This window comes from Loxodonta africana, chromosome 1 (genome assembly GCF_030014295.1).
Source record: "Loxodonta africana isolate mLoxAfr1 chromosome 1, mLoxAfr1.hap2, whole genome shotgun sequence".
Classification (NCBI taxonomy): Eukaryota; Metazoa; Chordata; class Mammalia; order Proboscidea; family Elephantidae; genus Loxodonta; species Loxodonta africana.
In genome coordinates, this window is record NC_087342.1 from 141263747 (window position 1) to 141284631 (window position 20885).

Here is a 20885-nt window from a genome sequence, read left to right on the forward strand (position 1 = left end):
CAGGCCACAGAAAACTTTCTTCTTCTCCAGACGCAAATTTAAATTTTAGGTTTGGCATATTGTTTGGCCTTGGTTGGGTTAGGTGCTTACTCGTAAACCCCTAGCTATGGCCAGGGAACTGGGTCTTGCTGTCTGAACATGGCTGTGGAGCACCACTCTACAACTTTTTGGATCAGAGCAGGAGGAGCAGATCCCAGAAAAGAACAAGGAATTGGGTAGACAACCCACTGAGAGTCCTTTGCTGTAGTCATTCAAACCTACTTTCTCAGCATTGTCTCCTACTGGTCCCCTTGTATCCTGAAGCCAAACTGACTCTGTTGTTCTCCTCACATACAGTTTTTTTTTTTTTTTTTTTACACTGCATCTCCCCTGTCTGCCAACTGAAATATTTAAAGTCCCTTTTAAAAGGTCATCTTTTCCCTCTTTTCCTTTACATCCCCACAGCACTTGATTGGTACAACACGTCTTGTTCTGTCCTTACTTCTGTACCTGTCTTTTTTTTTTTGCTGCACAACAGGTGCTCTGCTGGCCAAAACAACAACAACAACAAAAATCTGTTGTCATTAAGTCGATGCCAATTCATAGTGACCCTGTATGAGAGAGTAGAACTACCCAGGTAGTTTCCAATGCTGTAATCTTTATGGAAGCAGACTGCCACATCTTTCTCCCATGGAGTGGCCGGTGGGTTCGAACCTCTGACCTTTCGGTTAACAGCTGAGCACTTAACCACTGCGCCACAAGAGCTCCTTCACTCTGCTGGCTGAAGACATGAACTCTTCAATTTTTTATCCAGTATGATATGTTTCACAGAGTAGGTGCTGAGTACCTATTTGCTGAGTTTACCTGCATTGTCATAGCTGAATAATTCCAAGCTGAAGAAAATGTTGACTTTTATAAAGACTTACATTTATACAAGAAATAAGACATCTATCTTTAAGGAAATTATATTTTATAAACATTCATTTCCACATTTCTGGTAACAAAATTAAAGTTCATTTGCAGAGTGAGATTAACTACAGCAAACTTATATTTAAAAATTTTGAATATTAAGAAGAAATAAAGTCCCATAAGGACTGCATCTTCTGTTACTGTACTACATTTAAACAGAAAACTACAGAAATGACTTTTTAAACACAAGCAATAGGAAGATTATAAACGTGAAATATTCAAAATCGCTCTTTAAAAGTACTACTCCAGAATGATTATTATTTGCGCAAGAAATTAACCAAAGGGCCAGAGACCTCATCAGGTAATTTCTTTCTTTCTAGAATATTAATTAACATTGTTCTCAGAATTCTGCTAAACTCCCTGCTGAAAGGAAAAAAGTAAATACAGTACTGCATGGAAAACTGGTTCATTTCCACGAAACTGTGAAAGGCTTGCGCTTTTGTCAAATATAAAATACCTGCTAAAGAACTATTCCTAAACCATTAGCAACTGCATAAAAGCTTTTAAGAGCAGTCTCTTGGGAGACTGCACTGGAATGTGCGGCAGTTCTGTTTAAAAAGACACAGATTTGGCTCAACTGTAAATATTAGGTGAACAGAGGCGAAGCCATTGTATAGGGTGAGGGTGGGGTACTGATTCCTCATGTCGATAAAAAATAGGGATTCTAATTTCACTTGGTATTTTTCTACTACAATTACAGTTTACTAAGAAAAATAAAAAATATCCGATGTGCTCTCATCTGGTTTTTAATTTTCAAGGTCTACAGAAAATCTCTCATTTACCTAAAAGAATCATTTTTTTGCAATCTCCAGAGCAGCTGGGAAACCAGGAGAGCCCAATCCTCCCACCGCCACCTCCTGAGAACCCGGTCCGCCCTAACCCACCGGCGGCGGATCGCTGGGCTCGCCCTGCGCGCAGGTTGCCCTGAAACGATGGGTCTCTGCGGCACGATACGGTCTGTTGGGGTTCCTGTGTCGGCATGCTCCAATCCAGTAAACCACAGCACAGAACCCAAGCTTGGACTTTGAACCAGGCTCTTTTGTCTAGTTTTTTTTTTCCTTGTCTCCTCGGGATCTTCGCCGCCCCATTTCACAGCTTCTCCCTGGCCCTCCGACTCCCCTCCAGCCACCTTCGCTCTTAGAGGGTTGACAGGGGGTTGACACACAGAGAAGAGGAAACTGCAGAAAGCTCAAGACACCAGCCACTCCGGGGAGAGACCGAAACTACAACTCCCATCAGGCCCCGCAGCCGGTGTCCTCCTCCTCCTCTCCCTCTACTGGAGGCCGGGCGGAGCTGGGCTTTTATCCGAGGACCCGGCGGGAGGGAGCCAGATCCCCGGGATCTTCCCCGACGGGTGTGCTCTGCCGGGCGGTGGCGGCTCTGAGCCGGGTTCTGCTTCTGTGTCCGCACCAGCCCGAAGCCCCCGGGGGCAGAGGGTCGTCCGGGGCGCGGCAAAAGGATGGTCATCCGCGTGTTCATCGCCTCCTCCTCCGGCTTCGTAGCGGTGAGAGCTGCGGGAGCCGGCGGCGGGCTGGGGTCGGGGCTGCTGGGGCTGGGGGCGCTGGGCGCCAAGCGTGCGTCCTGCGGTAGGCGCCCGGCGCTTGCTCCGGCGCGTCCCGGCGCGCAGCTTGTCTGGCCGCAGGAGCTGAGCCGGGCAGGTGATCCACCAGTCTTGGACTACAATGAAAAGGGACAGGAGGCGAGGTGGTGGGGGACCCCTGGCTCACCCACATGCCCATCCTGCGTGGCCTGAGAGGGAGAAAGTGGAGCGGGAAAGATGGATTCCGCGGGAGGACGCCAGCTCCTAGCTGTATGGTTTGGGAATTTGGGTAAGGGGTTGTCCGAGAGCTTCGGGGGTCAAGCTTCTCGAAGTGTTAACTCTTCCTGATTTGGGACGTTCAGCCTGATTATTTTCTGTACTGGAGTTTTTTCAGCTGCATGATTTTGCTAACCTAGCTCCAAACGAAACAAGTTTAAGTGGGAAATTGATCTCCACCCTCCCTTCCCCGCCGCTAAATACATTTGTTTAGTTTTATACTTGCTCCAAGAGAAGGGTATACCAGATTTGGCCTGGCGTGGCAGGAGTTTTTGTCACTTTTTTTTTTTTGCCTACTGTGCTATAAATATTTTTACATCTTTATGTAAATGTGTGTTTTCTTTCCCCCAGTAATACTGTGGTCAGTCTTATCTTGAGGATGTATAAATTGGGGTCAGTTTATTTATTATTATTTTTAGATGTTCTTGAATTTTTTATGAAGAATTTTCTTTTAGAAAGATGAGGAATTAAATAGCCAGAGATTTCAGACTTTAAGGAAAAATTAAGTATATACTTGACAGCCCACTGAGTTAGACATGCAGCACTTCTATATGTTGCATGATTGAGACTTGGTTTCCTTAGCTAAGGAAAATATAGCTTTAAAAGGCCTTTTGGTGACATATGTAATCAAATGCATCAAAAAGTGCAATATTGTTTGCTTAAAACTTGGGCTGGCCAATTCCCTGCCCAGCGATTCAACCTGATTGTCCCACAATTTGTTTCTGAAGCAGGGGGGTGGAATATGGAGTAAAATGTTGTTTGCAAATCCTTAGAACCCATTGAGATTTTCTAATTTAAAAAGAAACCAACATTACAGTACAGAGATCTCCTTCTATATTAGGAACAATAGGCCGGAAATTCCAATTTACCTTTATGTACAGGCTGGGCTGGTCCACAGACTCCTGATAGTTTTTGGTGTTTCTAGTTCTTTGTGGTTGCTTAGTCATACCTGCCTTTTGTAGGTTTCCATTAAAGCTACACTTCATCTGTTTGGAAACCCATAATATTTCATGGATAGAAATATTTTTTCAAATGCACTCCTTAAAAGAAAGCTTTTGGCTTCACCACCAACTTGTGTGCTTCCATAATTGTTCCAATAGCACATTATTGATTGTGGAAGAGATGCTTTCAAGTATTAAAAAGCTAGGCTACGCTGAGCAAGTCAAAGTCAAAGCTTGAGAGAATTACTTGACTTATCCTGTCAGTAGGTAGTATATCAATATAGTTCTGGAACCCTGCATCTCTCTTACCTGAGTTCCATTAACAAGTATTTATTGCCTGCCAGCTATGCGCCTTTTTAATTTTTAAATTTAATGATACGTGCTTTGCACATGAAGCTAGAATTAAGGCACCGAAGTTTTAGTGCTGGCTCACTAGTTGTGTAACCTTAGATGAGGTGTTCCATCTCTGCTTGAATTTCTTTTTTGTAAAATGGATTTTGATTCATAAACTCCGAATTACATTCTAGCTTTAAAATGCTTTAATTCATCAGTTGGGTAAATGTGGATGTAAGTCCTTGTTACGGCTTCTTTTCATTACCAATATAGGTATTAGCCTCAAAGTGAATTTTTTCTTTTCCTTGGCATTTTACTGTGATGCCTCAGGTCCCCTCAGTGCCCTGCCTGGCAGTATATGTTTTTACATGGTTTGATTTGAGCTGGAAGGCAAACTTGGTTACCATATACTTAGAGCCCATAAAAACTAATTATCTGTTTTAATGGTCAGCTGCTTGCAGAGCCAGTCTTTTCAGGGCATTCACTGAGTCTCCCCAATTGTGGTATTATCTCCTATAACAATATGCAATGATGTAATATTGGTACATTTGGTGATATTAAGTTTATGCTTATATGCAAAAATTAAGGAATAATGAAGTTTAGGTCACCTATTGGGCTGGAGAGGTTACTGAGGTTTATAGCATTAAGCGATATTAAGATTCGATGGCAGAGCCATAAAAAATTGGGAAGTCAACTCTTAATATTTTCTCTCCAGCAGTGTTAAGTTGACCATCGGCGCTGCTTTATTTGGTGCCGAACTCTGACCGGCAAGCACATGAGAGAACAAATAATTTGATTCCCAAGTCAGTTTGGTTTGAAGTTTATTAAACCAGCAAGGAAGGAATGTGACTAGAAAGACTTAGCTAAGTTAGTGCCCTCTGTCCTATAGGGTCGCTATGAGTCGGAAATGACTCGACGGCACTGGGTTTGGTTTTTTGGTGGAAGTAAGCGTCAGGAATTTCCAAATAGATTCTCTAGCAATATCTATCCAACCAGTGGATTTAAACAAGCAACTCATTTAGACAAAATCCTCCTATCTTTTTCTGATTTCCCTGAGCTCTCAGCTTCAGCTCCTAACAATAGTAATTGAAATAACTACTACCAAGGTATCATTGTCCTATACTGCCCAGCTCCCTCTGCAGTCTGGTTTTACTAGGAAATGAAAAGGATGCGTCATTATTATGCTGTGGACACCTGAAAATCAGATTTCTTATGCAGCTGATAATATTGCTGTCCTCACCTTGTAGGGAAGGACATTTTGTTTTAGCTCTAGTAGAGTCATATAAATGTCATTTTTAAATTTAATTTATTGTGGGTATTCACCCAAAAGAGGAGATCCTGGTAACTTTGTCTAGGAAAGATATTAATATGACTTTTAACTTAAAAAACTTTGAAAGCAGTCAATTAAAGTCATTCATTCATTCATTCAACAAGTATTTTTTTAAGAGTGCTGTTTGCCCAGCTTTGAATAGAGGGTGTGGTCTCTGTGCTCAAGGAATTCATAGACTGGGTGGAGAGATAAGATAGGAAAGGTAAAACCAGCAGTAATAAAATACAGCCCAAGGACACCTGCCTCTTTCAGGATGGTTCTTACCGGGTTAGAAATAATATAGGCGGCACAGGGGTGCATTGCAGGATGTCAGATAAGGAGGAAATGTGCCAGAAATCATAAAATATGCATGTGGGAGCCTTAGGCAGATGGCAGGGAGAGGGGTTGGGTTAGATTTGAAGTCTGGGAGATGAGGGAAGAGTGATCCCATCTTGCTCAGGTTGGAAAGGGAGAAGCTTTGGATGGGAAAGGGCAGACAGCGAGTCTCCGTGGACCTCTTTTGAGGACAGGGTAGACTCTAGGTCCCTGACTCCATAATGCCTGGCATCTCAGAGCTTTCTTTAGTATCTGCGGTGTGTCCTCTGCCACCTGGAGCTTTTTGTCCCTCAGAGAACAAGGTGCTGTCTGGCAGGGTGTGTGATTTCAGAAAAATCTACCTCCCTGCTTGCCTTGATGAAAATGTCTCAAAAAGCAAATAAAGTCTTTCACTCTTATTTAAAGTTCTTGGGTTGAGTTGTTAGAGCTGGAAGGAAACCTGAAAGAGATTTTCAAGTGAAGAGCAACTATTTTACAGAGAAGGAAATTTGGGCACAGAAATTAAGTGGCTTGCCCCTCGGTCATTTCTGTCAGTCAGTGCCGAGGTGAGATTTGAATTGGAAGACAGATTTCCTGACTCATGAATGCATTAATTCATGCATTCATTCATGTGTTCATCAAGCAGTCATGGAGAACCTGCTATGCACCAGGCTCTGTTAGGTGCTAGGTGTGTATCAGGAGAACAGACATGAACTCTCTTCATAGCACAAATCTGTGCTGACCCTCTCCACATCAAAGACTTAGGATGCAAACCATTTCCTTAAAGAGAATGAAGGACTGATGCTGGCTTTGAGGATGTTTCCATGGGGCAAGGGGAAATGAGCTAAGATAGCAGTATATTCCAAGATACTGGAGAAGGGCAGCCACACTGGGAGCAAAGGATAGAAAGAAATGTGAAGCAAAGTTGGAAAACGTAGAACTTTGCCCAGGGCTGAAACTGTGCTTTCAAGAGGGGGTGAAGTGAAAGAGAACACATAGAAATTATGCTGTTTGCCACAGTAGAATGCAGATTCAACTGCCACGGTTTATAACTATTTTAAACATGCAATTACCAGTTAAGGAGTTGCAGCCCTGCAGAATGTAGTCCGTGAAGTTCACTGTGTAAGGTAGCTTCAGAAAAGAGTTCCAAGGGAGTTAAAGTCAGGCTGTGATCATTTAGAAGACTGGGTAGTAACTCCTGTGGTAGAGCGAGTGAGGGTAAGCCTGGGATCTTTAGGATCTTTAACTCATTGATCCTAAGAGCCACATGGTGAGATAGTTATTTATTCGCATTTTGTAGATGAAGAAGCTGACGTTAACTGACGTATTTGAGTTCATACTCAGTAGATAGTGGGATCCCAAGTAAAAGCTAGGTGGATGAGTATCTCCAGAGTTCAAGAGGAGAGGTTCCCCACTGTGGTCATCGTTGCCCCTTGGGGTAGTAGGGGTAGGGGTACCAGGGATGCTAGACAACCTGTACAGAAAACTGCCCATCCAAAATGCCCGTGGTACTGTACCCTTTTTGAGAAACAGTGCCGAAGGGCGTTGACAGGAGAGGGTTCGTGCGAGGTTAGGAAAGGGGTGGGAGCGTACAAGAAATGATTATGTGAATAGGTTGTGGATGCTGGAACAAGGATGTGATTTAATAGAAAGTAAAGCTGGGAAGGCATGCAAGATGAGGGTTGAAATAAAAAGACAAACTGATGGAAAAGTGTTTTAATTAAAATATTTTTTTCCCTTAATTGGAAAGACTGTGGACAAACTTGAATCTTAAAACTCAGCAACTGGGTATGGAATAATATGGCATTATAGTCTATGTATTGTCTATGCAGGGGCCCTGATGGTGCAGTGGTTAAGTGTTTGGCTCCTAACCAAAAGGTCTGCAGTTCAAATCTCCCTGCTGCTCCTTGGAAGCCCTTTGGGGCAGCTCTACTCTGTCCTATAGGGTCACTATGAGTTGGAATTGACTCGAAGGCAGCAGATTTGGTTTCCTTTTTTTTTTTTTTTAAAATAGTCTATGTAACAAGGAGCCCTGGCGATGCAGTGGTTAAAGCAGCTGGCTGATAACCAAAAGGTCGGTGGTTCAAACCCACCAGCCTCTATGCGGGAGACAGGTGTGGCAGTCTGCTTCCATACAGACTGATAGCCTTGGAGACCTTATGGGGCATACTGCTGTGTCTCACAGGGCTGCTGTGGGTCGGAATCGACTCAACAGCAGTGGGTTTTATAGTCTCTCTTTATAAGGTCTATTGCTGAAAAAGTTGATTTATCAACGTCCCAAGTAAAGTTACGTTTTTCTCATTCCACAGTAACATTTTAAGCTTATAAATATAATCAGGGGCATAGAATCCTTTATGACCTTAGGGACTTTTTATCCATTTGCGTTTTTAGTTGCCACTGAGTCACTTCTGAGTCGTGGTGATCCCATGTGTGTCGGAGTAGAACTGTGGTCCCTAGGGTTTTCAGCAGCTGAATTTTCGGAAGTAGATTGCCAGGACTTTCTTTTGAGGCACCTCTGGGTGGACTTAGACTTCCAACCTGTAGCAGCTGAGTGTGTTAACTGTTTGTACCACCCAGGGTTTCCTCATTTTCATTCAAAACCTAAACCAAACCTGTTGCCATCCAGTAGAACTGCCCCACAGGGTTTCCAAGGCTGTAATTTTTATGCAGCAGAGTGCCACACCTTCCTCCTGTGACCTTTGGACTGGCAGCAGAGTGCTTAACCACTGTACTACCAGGCCCCTGGGGCTGCTGTGATGTGTGTTATCTTGGCTGCGGTGTTACTTAGCTAGAAACTTGAGTTATTGCGATTTAAATCACATTCCTCTATTCATTATTTTTCTGTCCTTAGTTTTATATCATACTATCTAGCCATGATGCAAAAAAGTACCATAGCCTTCCAGATTGGAAAACCAAAAAAAACCAAACCCGGTGCCATCGAGTCGATTCTCCAGATTGGAAATGTAGTGATAAATTTGCTTTTTTTCCTGTGAAATGGTAAATGCTTATTAAGATTTGAGGGAAATTTCCCACTTCTGATTATGTACACTTGTCTTTTTTTTTTTTTGGTTATCTTTCTAGTCGAAGCTTTATATTCAGTGTATTTTAAACTAATTATGATCTTTGTACCTTTACCTAGTTCCTGGGGGTGGTTGGGGTTGGCTATGAGAGGTGAGGGTAGGAGGGAAGAGTTGGAGATTGGAAACCTCTACCAAGTAGCAATGGAGTATTTGAATTGAACTCAGTGCAGAGTTTCCCTGCACGCAGCTTTTCTTAATAGGCTTATCTGAGTTTATCTGCCAGCATTGGCTAGTTACTCTGGAACTGCGCTAAGGTAATTTAAAGGGTTAGTGTTTTCATTGCTTTTATGTTTGCTTTTTTTGCCCCCATACTCAAAAGAAATTAACCTAGGAAAAGCACTTAATTGAATGTTTCCCTTCCGGACTCATGACAGCTTTGCAGGAGGACAGAAAGCTGAACCTTGGAGCCAACGTGCAGGCAAGTGGGTTCCCACCTACCTGCAAACCTGCTTACTTATAGGCTGGTGCAGTCCCTGGGAGACCCTGGAACAACTTGGTTGGGTCCATCAATCTGGTTTCCTTTGTAACCGTGAACGTGGAAGGCAGGGTGAGGTGTACCTCAGGGAGTGCTAACCTTTTGTGGGATCTTTGCAGGCCCTCTGCCAGCACTGCTTTTGAGCTCCTGAACAGGAAATGGAATGCTGGCTGTGACTGAGAACAGGGGGCTCTACTTCTTCAGGATGCGTTTTCCACTTCCTGCTGATGATGGGCCAAATCGGGAAATAGCCTTTTTCATCTTGGACCTACTGACTTTGAAATAGTGGGCTGAGAGTATGAGAGACCCAATTAGGTGACTTGTTTGACTGGTCAGTTCCGTGGTATTTGTTAAATGCAAATATAGTTAAAAAGTCAGCAGCTCTTGCTGCATACAATCCAATATTAAAACACAAAATAAAACAAAAACCCAAAGCAACAACAAGCAGCTTAGCTTTTGAGTTACATAGTTTGTTTCTTTCCTCTTGGTTACATAAGAACTGGGAATGTGGTCCTGTTTATTCATGACATTCTCATATGGGTTGAAGATTGCTGGTCCTCTGCTTTAGTAATTACCTTCATTGGGACAGTTCTTTTGAATGGAAACTGGCCACCTCTATAAGCCTGGATCTACAACTAAAAGAAGTTTTGAGCTACATTGTTTTTTATGATAAACCACTTACTAGCCGAAGTAGGTGTTTGGGTTAAATATGTGCTGATTTATTGAATTTTGGAGTCAGTTTATATTCAACCCAAACACCATCTGCCCCTGTCCGTGGATTATGTCATTGGAGGGCAGTATAGTATAAGGCTAAGGCAGGGTTTGAGAGTCCACATCCTAGCTCTGCCACTTCGGAGAGGCATGACCTTGGGCAAGTAACCTCAGCCTCTTCCTTTGTAAAAGTGGACCAGGAATGGCACCTTATGTGTAGGATTGCTATGAGCATTGAATCAGTAAATTATTCTACGTAAAGTGCTTAGCGGAGTGTCAGGCGTGTAGTACTCAGTGCATATTACTTATTATTACTATTATATCATCATCATCGCAGTCTCTAGGTGGTGCAAATGGTGGGCACGTGACTGCTAACCTGAAGGTTGGCAGTTCACCCAGCAGTACTGCAGAAGATAGGCCTGGCGATCTGCTTCCATTAACATTACAGCCAAGAAAATCCTATGGAGCAGTTGTAGTCTGTAACACATGGAATCACCATGAATCGAATCAATGGACGGCAACTAACAACAACAGTCATCATCATCAGTACTAAAGGTAATAATAAAAAAATCATGACCGTGGATCATGTGAGCTCTTTAATCATTAAAGAAATAATATAAAATATGTATGACTTAGTAAAGTCAGGAACGTGTGCTAGTATAACTTAGGAGAGTTTTTAGTAAATATAAGTATAAAGGGTTTTCTACTTTAACGTGAATTGATAAGAACATTAGAATTTGAGTAGCTTAGTCCTCAAACATATCGCATAATTAGAGTTCTACTGTAATGTTTGAACATTTTATAGGTACAAGCATGTTGTACATGAGTTAATCAAATATGTTTTCACTTCTTGCAGAGCTCTTAGAAAGATAGCTCCTGTTGAGTCAGCTCTGGCTCATGGCAACCTTGTGTACAACAGAGTGAAATATTGCCCAGTCCTGCATCATCTTCCCGATCACTGGCATGTTTGAAATCATTGTCATGGTTATCGTGCCAATTCATCTAAGAGAGTCTCCCCCCTGACCCTCTGCTTCACCAAACATGATGTCCTCCTCCAGCAGTTAATCCTCCTGATGACATGTCTGAAGCAAGTGAGCTGGACAGTGTTCTGTTATGACCTATAGGGTTTTCATTGGCTAATTTTTGGAAGTAGATTGCCAGGCCTTTCTTCCTAGTCTGTCATAGTGTGGAAGCTCCACTGAAACTTGTCCACCATGGGTGACCCTGCTCGAATTTGAAATACTGGCAGCATAGTTTTCCAGCATCTAAGTTAACAGGCAAGCTACAACAGTATGACAGACTGACGGACGGATACAAAGTGCTTACTGCTATGCAAATGATCACCATTCTTTGCTGTATGTAGTACAAGTTTTAGAGTCTTAACGTGATTTAAGGCTTTTGAACCTTGGCAAATATTATTTCACCCCAAAGGATAGCTCTGACTGACTAATGGTGGCTGCCTGGAGAGTTGGGAGAGGGGTTTTGGAGCCTTGTCTGGAATCAGCAGGAAAACACACAGTATAATTGATTGTTGATGTCTGCTCTGGCAGGAGGAGGGAGGATCAGGGCTTCTGGCACGTATTTTCCATCCCTGTCTTATAGACTGTGTATGGTTGGGTTCTGTCTTTCGGATGTGCTTAACTGAGTGTAGAATATTTTGAATCCGTTAGCAGGAAGAGGAATATGAGACACCAGGTTGAATTGATGGATAATATTCTTTGCAAACATCCTACTTTGTCTGTCACACAAATTTGGGGGTAGGGAAGGAGAGAAGGGCTGGAATTTCTATGTTTAATGAAGATGAAAAGACAGTGATTATCCTGACCGTGAAGCTGGGCACTGTGAATCTTGAATGGCTTATGGAATCTAGGCTGGGCACTTTCAGACCTGGCTGATGGGCAGGTGGATGGTGGTAAGAGAAGTAAAGGACACTGTAGAAAAAGGTGATAAAAATAGAAGAGGGAGAGAGACACTGGAATAGGTGGACTCTGGGACATACCTGTTCACTGTGCTGAGACTTTAAAACATTCAAAAATCAAATGAACACTTACAGTTTACTGTGTCCAGCAATGAGGTAGGATTATTTAATCCTCACAGTTGCCCTACAAACTGGTTTATTATATCCATTTTACAGATGAGGTTATTGAGGCACAAGGTCATTAAGCATCATGCCTCAGATTATTCAAGTCAGTGTTGGAACCTAGATTTGAATGCTTGTCTTCTAATTTTGTATCCAGTGGTCTTTTCATTACCCCATATTGCCTACCAGAAGAGCCCCTGACCAGAGACTAGTGAGAGCCTGGATGGTGCTAACCCAGAAAGCAGGCTAGGATAACATTGTGTGAGTCCAAGTTAAAGAAAGGGGTGGGGCAGGGCTCCTACAGAGCAGTTGCAGGGTCCTCACTGAGGTACTGAGCAGGTAAGTGTAGGCATGGTATACTTAGCCCATTGCCATTGAGTCGATTCCGACTCATAGCGACCCCAAAGGACAGAGTGGAGCTGTCTCATAGGGTTTCCAAGTAGCACCTCTTGGATTTGAACTGCCAACCTTTTGGTTAGCAGCCGTGGCTCTAAACCACTATACCACTAGGGTTTCCATGGTGTACTTAGGGTGTGTGAATGTAAGAGCTTTGCTTGTGCAGAGACTGATAAAGCTAGAGAGAGTATGATTTGAAGTAGAAACTGTAATGTTTCGTAGTGATAATAAGTACCATTTATCCCATATTCAGGGAGTATGCCAGGGGCTTTGTGTTTGTTATTTCTGATCCTTAAAGTAACTCAGTATATTAGCAATTCATATTCTTCCACACCCCCAGCCTAATAGATGAAGAAACTAAAGCTCAGAAACCTTAAATGGCTTGCCTTGTCCCAGAGGAAAGAATCAAGGCTAAGGGTGAATTAGAATAGGCAGTGCTTAGCAGGGACTTTTTTATTTTTTGTTGAGTTACCTAAAACTAAATGTATGATTTGCCTCTAATGTGATTTTTATCCTGTGACAAAGGTGAGTAGAACTGACTTGATGTATGAAACTGGAGGGAGCAGGATGGGATGGAAGGGTGATGGGGAAATATGGGAGAAGAAAGGTTGGCTGGGGTGGCTGGAACCCAGGGATGGTGTTAACAGCTGAGAGAGAATTATTTTTGACCTTTTGGGCAACGTGAAATTTACTGGGGAAAAGTGATGATGGTGGAAGTAGTGCTTTCATCCTTCCTGTTTCGGACCCTGGGTTAGTGGGAAATTTTTCTTCATGAACAAATCATTCCTTGTTTTCTACTCTGCCAAAAAAAAAAAAGTGTCCTTTCAGGCAGTGCTATGGATTGAATTGTGTCCCACCCCCCCACCCCCCATATGTGTTGAATTCCTGGCCTTTGTACGTGTGGATGTGATCCTGTGTGGAAATAGGGTTTTCTTTTTTTTATGTTAATGGCGCCATAACAGTGTAGAGTGAATCTTAAACCTAATCACGTCTGAGTGATAAAGAGACACACACATGGGAGCGGGTGAGGTGGGGTGTAGTGAGGTCCTGTGAGGAAGGTCTACAAGCCAAGGAATCAAGGCATGATGCCCAGGGCTACTGACAAAGAAGGAATCAATAGGACTGAAACTCTGATTTAGACTTTTAGCCTCCAGAACTGTGAGAAAATAAATTTCTGTTCTTTAAAGCCACCCATTTGTGGTATTTGTGTTACACTCAGCCCTCAGAAACTCAGACAGGTGGTGGGAGTTCACCGGTATACTTATCAGTGTGTTGTAGCCTTCTGTGGGAGTTAAATGCAAGGGAAGGAGCAGAAAGTGGGAGGTGAGAGTCAGGCTGTGGGTGATTGGAGGTCAGGGAAATGAGGGCCTCTGAAGTGCAGACAGCTGTCAAGTGTAAAGGGAAAGCTGCGCTTAAGGTGTGCTGGAAGGCAGAAGATCCGCAGGAGTGGGGCTGCGAAGCTGCAGTTCATAAACTTCATCACCCAGTTTAATTATTCTAAGATCTTTGTGCCTTGTTCATTGCTGGACTTCTCTCATTCTAAAATCAGATTCTTATAATTTACTGAGAGAGCCCCATAAACTTGGTAACAATTGCTGTTGAGTGGATTCCGACTCACGGTGATCCCATGTGTGTCTGTGTACTCCATAGGGTTTTCAGTGCCTGATTTTTCAGAAGTAGGTTGCCGGGGTCATTCTTCCAGGGCATGTCTGTGTGGACTCGAACCTTCAACCTTTTGTTTAGCAGCCAAGTGCATTAACTGTTTGCAGCACCCAGGGAGGCAGATGAAAACTGACAACGAGTGAGCTGTTGAGTGGAAAGAATGTGAACGTAAGGAGCAGGAAGACCTGGGTTGCATGATGGTGCTGGCACCCTCACTGGCATGGTGGCTTTAGCAAGTCCTTTAACTTCTCTCAGTCTCAGGTCCCCACCTGTAAAGTTGTTGGAACTTAATTAAACAGCAGTCATTATTATTATGAGCATTAATTCCCTGATCTTTTATTTTTTCAGCTTTAAATGAGCCATTAAGATTTAATTGAGAAAAAAAACAAAAAAAAACTTTAATCAAACTATTATTCATACCATGGTCAGGAAGTACATTGGGGACTTCGTTATTTTAGTAACTATGGTAACAATTCCTATTCTCTTTCTCTCTCTCTCTTTTTCTAATAGATGAAGAAACGAAGTTCAGAAAGTATAAATAATTTGTCTTGTCATATAACCCAGATCTCTGCCATCCTTCATCCTAAGGACCATGTTCCAGATGAAGGAATCAGGAGTTTAAGGAAAATTAGAATAGGGAGTTCAGACTACCAATGGTAGGTCCTGAGGTAGGTGGAATATTACCCTAGGAAGACCTAACACTGACATTGTTTATTAGGGTTAGTGTAGGCCAGAGGTCACAGTCTAGTTGCAGAGTATGACACCCCTGTCTTTTTTGGGTTGACACAGTGTTTTAAAATTTTTTGAGCAAATGTTTTAAATACTGGGAGATGTCTGTCTCTCTCTCTTACACACATACACACACAATATCATTTTCCATTCTTCTTGAGACATCTAAGACCTCTATCTCTCACTCCAGCATGACATTCATCCACCAGAGAGCTGCGTGGTGACAGCCCCTTTAGTCAGAGCATGTATCCTCTGGGATTTTGCAGCCCCCCACCATTCCTACCATCTTCCCAACTCTAAGCCATTTGTTATTGAGCTTGTGCTATTTTTTTTTTTACAGTAGAAAGTATTTCTGTGTTCTGTGTTTACCAAAAGAGGTCAGTGGTTCAGTGGTAAAATTTTCACTTTCCATGTTAGAGACCCTGGTTGGATTCCCGGCCAACACACATCATGTGCAGCCACCACTCTCCTGTCAGTGGTGGATTGCATGTTGCTGTGATGCTAAACAGGTTTCGATGGAGCTTCTAGGCTTAAGATATACTAGAGATTTACTTCTGAGAACTAGCCAGTGAAAATCGTATGGATCACGATAGTCTGATTCACAACCGGACAGTGTTTTGTTCTGTTGTGCATGGGGTCGCCATGAGTCGAAGCTGACTCCGTGGCAGCTAACAACAACACATAACTAATGATGTTGCTGATGTTTTTCCAGAACTGGTTTAGATTATTTTTTAAAATATCTGTTCTAGCTCTTAATTTTTTCTTCTATTCTGTACACAAACCAATACAAATACACAGTATTTATTTATTAAAAATTTTTTTTTATTATGCATTAGGTGAAAGTTTACAGAGCAAATTAGTTTTCCATTTGATAGTTTATGCATAAAATGTTCCACTACATTGGTTGCATTCCCCACAGTGTGTCAGCACTCTCCCCATCTCTGTTCTAGGTTCCCTGTTTCCTTTCATCCTGGTTGTCTGTCCCTTCCTGCCTTCTTGTCTTTGCTTTTGGGTATGTGTTGCCCTTTTGATCTCGCATAATTGATTGTTCTAAGGAGCATGGGTGTTATTGTTTATTTTATGGGCCTGGCTATGTTTAGGCTGAAAGGTGGTCTCCGGGAATGGCTTCAGTTCCAGTTCAGAAGAGTGTCCTAGGGTCATAGTCTCAGGGGTTCCAACAGTTGGCGTCAGACCAGTAAGTCTGATCTTTTTTGTGAATTTGATATTTGATATTTTATTCTACAATTTTTCTCCCACTCTGTCCAGGACCCTCTGTTGTGATCCCAGTCGGTAGTGGTAGCCGGGCACCATCTAGTTTTTCTGGTCTCAGGGCCATGTAGGCTGTGGTTCATGTGGTCAGTTAATCCACTGGACTATTCACTCCCTTGAGTCTTTAGTTTTTTTCACTCTTTTTTGCTCTGGACACTAAGAGACCAATAGATGTATCTTAGATGGTCGCCTGCAAGCTTTTAAGACCCCACATGCTGCTCATCAAAGTAGGATGCACAACTTTATATGGTGTTGAAATAGCACCATATTTAATCTTAAGGGGATATATATTTTTACCGTATGTTTATGAGTACCTTTTATTGCCTAGAGCTGTGTCCAGCCATGTTCACGATGCAGAACAAGTATAAGGCATGATCCCTAGCCGTTAATAACTCATGATCTGATTGGGGAAGAAAGATGAACACAGAAAATGGAAAACAACACAGGGTCATACAGACTATAATGCTGAAGCTGCCTAAAACCACTCTACTGCCCACTGCCTATCCTATAGGTAAATCATGAATGAAGGCAAAGACAATCATATTCAGAGATAGAAAAATTACATCTCTTGAGTTGGGGGCAGTGACTCTTTTTAAAGATTCTAGAAAATTTCAGTTAAGTAAAAGGCTCCAGTGGAATATTAAAAGAATGTTTTCCAGAATATTTTGCACAAGGTTGTGAATGGGAACAGATGTCACCCCAGTTCTTTTTTGTCGAAGAAATGAATTTCATTTGTATATCTGGGCTGCCCTTTGTTTTAGACTAGATGATTCCTTTTCCATTTGTATTTCCTGTGGTGTGACAGTAAGACAAATGGATCCTCTCTAGTTAGTTCCACAGCGATGTTTTAATAGCGAACTTAGTTCTAAAAGATAATTAACAGAGATGAGATGATTAATAATTCACTTTTTGAATTCCTTTTCTATTAAAGAACAAAAAAGAATCATCCTTTCACAAGAAGGAGTCTGTGTCTTAGGTTCAGAAAGCCTAGAGATTCTACCTCATTGCCCCTCAGAGCTGACACCCTCAAAGCCTAACTTCTTGGCCCAGTGTTTGGGGTCCTCTGTGAGCTGATTCTGACCTGCCTTTACAGCACTTACTCTCACTACTCTTTTGACTGCTTTATAAATGCACCATGCTTTTCTCCCTTCCTCCTGTGCCTTTTGTCATGCCATTTTCTTTGTCTAGAATATTTGTGCTCCCCCTATACTACAGCTCTTCGGATTCCCTTCTTTTTTTTTTGAAGTCCAGTGCCAATGCCCTTACTCTAAAGCTTTCCCTGATCCCCTCCCTCCTTCCTCTCCCTTCCAATCTGGACAGACTCTGCTTCCACAGCTTTCCGTGGAACTGCCTGTGGCCTCTGTACCGTCCACCCTTAGGTATAATTGTTTCGTATCCAGGTTGTTTCGCAACAAGTTGTAAGTTCTTAGAGGCCAGGGACTGTTTCCTTCACCTTTCTATACCCCCGCATTCCCTATTAGAGAACTTGGCATGTAGTACAATTTATTGAATGAATGAAAAAGAAATGTTGTTGCCTCCACATCAAAAATAATCCAGGGTATAAAGCCAGTCAAGAGTTTTTGACCCTGCTGAAGTGGAACAGGAGCGGAGTATGTTGATGGAAGTCTGTTTTGGAAAAATGCTGTGAGGGACACAATGTATTTTACTGCTTCTTAAATAAGTGGCATGGAGAATCCTGTGTTGTTAGAGATAATTTTATTATAGTATCACTTCTTTTATCCGGATATCAGAATTCTCGAATCTTTCCGTGAAATGAAGCTGTAAGCCTGGAACGACACAGAACCACCCGTACAGTGCAGTACATCTTGTAGGCCACAGGGGCTGCCCTGTAGGGCCTCACCCACACAGCTGTGAAGGAAGTAAGGTCCAAGTGAGGGAGTCACAAGGGGAACTTCTGAGAAATAGCTGCCTCCTGAAGGTAGACCTGAAGAGCTCCAGAAGCACAGTTTTGGGCTCTGTTTGATACAGAGTAAAACAATAGGCTTTTTACCTTTAAATGAACTCTGTTGAGTCCACAGCTGAGAATTGACCGAGGCAGAAATGGGAACAAAATATTCCGCAACACTGAGTTGCCAAGCGGCATCTCCGGACATTGATACAGGCACAGCCTTTGGCTGAAGTCTTGTGAGTTTTGCTGGTGGAAACTACTATCCTCAGCAGGATTTCCTCCTTATCACAGCGGATTTTGACTATTAAGCACATTTTGGGGAGTATCTCCTACACAGTATCCTCTAATTAACAGGAAGCGTGTGTATGAGCAGCTGTATATAATTTTCAGAGAGAATCTCATAAAATCGTGGCACCCTAAATTCATATTTTATATTTGGCTGACTTTTTTTCTTTAAGAAAATAAACATGTCATCTTGACAAGGAATGTAAAAACAATAAAATCAAACCACCCACATCTCTCATTCTACGTTTCTGCTAATGCTTTACAACTCTGAGTAACACAGAGTTTATTTATTTATTGTAATACAGACTAAAAGCAGTTTGTTAATACACGTGTTGACAGAAAAACTAGGTAGAAACATTTGCATTGCGTTAAACAGATGGGAAAGGAAGTAAATCAGCAGACAGGTATATGATGAGCAGCTCCTATAAAGCTTTTGTATACTAAGCCCCAGAGGTGAAAGAGCGGAGGGGAGAAACAGATGTGATGCAGCTATAGTCTTCATCCACCGGAGAAATTTATGGCTAAGTTGGGAAACAAGGCTTTGAACCAAACAACTGTTGTTAAACATTGCCAGGCTGGGTATCATAAGATGCTAGATTGATGGTGACCATGGGTATAACGGGAACCTGGTGAAGGGGATGATCTGGGAGGGCAGTGGTTTGGGTAAGCCAGGGTTTCTCAGCCTTGGCACTGTTGACATATTGCACAAGATGACTCTTTTTTATGACAGGCTGCCCTGTGCATTGTAGGATATTTAATAGCATCACTGGCCTCTACATGTTAGATGCCATTAGCACCCCCCATTCCCAGTTGTGACAACCAAAAATACATCTTAGCCAAATGTCCCCAGAGAGGTGGGGTATAAAATCACTATAGCTTTAGAACCTTTGGGTAGGCTTAGTTGAGGATGTGGATTTGGGGCTGAGCTTCGAAATATAAGTAGAACTTGCATAGGAAGTGTGGACAGTATATAGCCAATTTTAGTTTAGAGGAACCACTTAAGTAAAGACCCAGAGGTGAGCTGGAACAGGAGGTGTCTGGAGCAGGGCTATGCAAAGTGTGGTCCATAAACCAAGCTTTGTTGCTGGTGTAAGTACACCAATGGAGGGTAAACATTTAGAAACTTTTTTTTTTTAAATAATTTTTATTGCGCTCTAAGTGAAAGTTTACAAATCAAGTCAGTCTGTCACATATAAGCTTTTACACCTTACTCCATACTCCCACTTACTCTCCCCCTAATGAGTCAGCCTGCTCCCTCCTTCCAGTCTCTCCTTTCGTGACAATTTTGCCAGTCTCTAACCCTCTCTACCTCCTATCTCCCCTCCAGACTGGCGATGCCAACAGTCTCAAGTGTCCACCTGATACAAGTAGCTCACTCTTCATCAGCATCTCTCTCCAACCATTGTCCAGTCCCTTCCATGTCTGATTAGTTGTCTTCGGGAATGGTTCTTGTCCTGGGCCAATAGAAGGTTTGGGGACCATGACCGCCGGGATTCCTCTAGTCTCAGTCAGACCATTAAGTCTGGTCTTTTTATGAGAATTTGGGGTCTGCATCCCACTGATCTCCTGCTCCCTCAGGGGTTCTCTGTTATGCTCCCTGTCAGGGCAGTCATCGGTTGTGGCCAGGCACCATCTAGTTCTTCTGGTCTCAGGATGATGTAAGTCTCTGGTTCATGTGGCCCTTTCTGTCTCTTGGGCTCATAGTTATCATGTGACCTTGTAGAAACTTTTATAGCAACTTTACAGAGTAATTTTATGTCTATTGAATATAATGATGAAAACTTTGGGCTTCTACTTTATATGTCTTTGTTATTTCATTTTTCTAGATGTCAGTTTTTATTTTATTATATAAAGGTATCAGTCTGTGACAGATTGGAACATCAGTACAACAAGAACAGCCACAGACTGGTCCTTCACTACTGGTACTTCGAGAATGAATGGTAGGGAAATAAGATGGGCTAGATATGGCTAAGGAGCTCTGGTGGTGCAACAACTGTTAAGAACTCAGCTGCTAAAGTAAAGGTTGGTGCTTCAAACCTACCCAGCAACTCCATAGGAGAAAGACCTGGTGATCGTCTTCTGTAAAGATTACAGCCAACAAAACCATATGGGACAGTTCTCCTATGTCATTTGAGGTCAGTATAAGTTGGAATCAACTCGACAGCACCCAACAACAACAACAGATATGACTAAGATGGACCATGATGTCATATTGGCTTCCGAGGTCTGTCAGGGTGCCGAACACCTCATAGGCCTAGTACTCAGGTGTTTTCAGGATAAATGAATGCCTGGAAAGCCTTCAAGCAGAGGAGAATGGACCTAGGAGTATGGAGGAGGGATCCAATGGAAGATGATGTTATGTCATTTTGTCTCTCTCTGTGCTTTTAGTCTTTCAGTCTTCTGATTAACCCCCTTTAGAGACCTTCTCTAATTGGTTGCCCTTTGACCATAATTTTGAAGTGATAGTTGCCCATTGGAAACTGTAATATGTACATGTTAGACCTTATGTGACAAATCATTTGTGTCCCTGCCTCTTGGGATTTGTAAACTTTGATGTCTTTGGCACAAAGTAACTTTTGTGATCATTTGGCAATGCTTATAGCTATCCTGTAAAGAAATAAAAGAGA

General features: G+C 42.4%; 1 protein-coding gene across 1 annotated transcript in view; it reads left to right on the forward strand.

Annotated features, from left to right (window-relative positions):
• The first annotated feature begins 2302 nt into the window (after positions 1 to 2302).
• The window catches only part of SH3BGRL2 (SH3 domain binding glutamate rich protein like 2), a 68042-nt gene continuing 49459 nt past the window's right edge, over positions 2303 to 20885 (forward strand). The window contains exon 1 of the mRNA XM_010586572.3: positions 2303 to 2452. Within this exon, the coding sequence (XP_010584874.1) occupies positions 2408 to 2452 (45 nt within the window). The 5' untranslated portion in view covers positions 2303 to 2407. The remainder of the gene's footprint in view (positions 2453 to 20885) is intronic.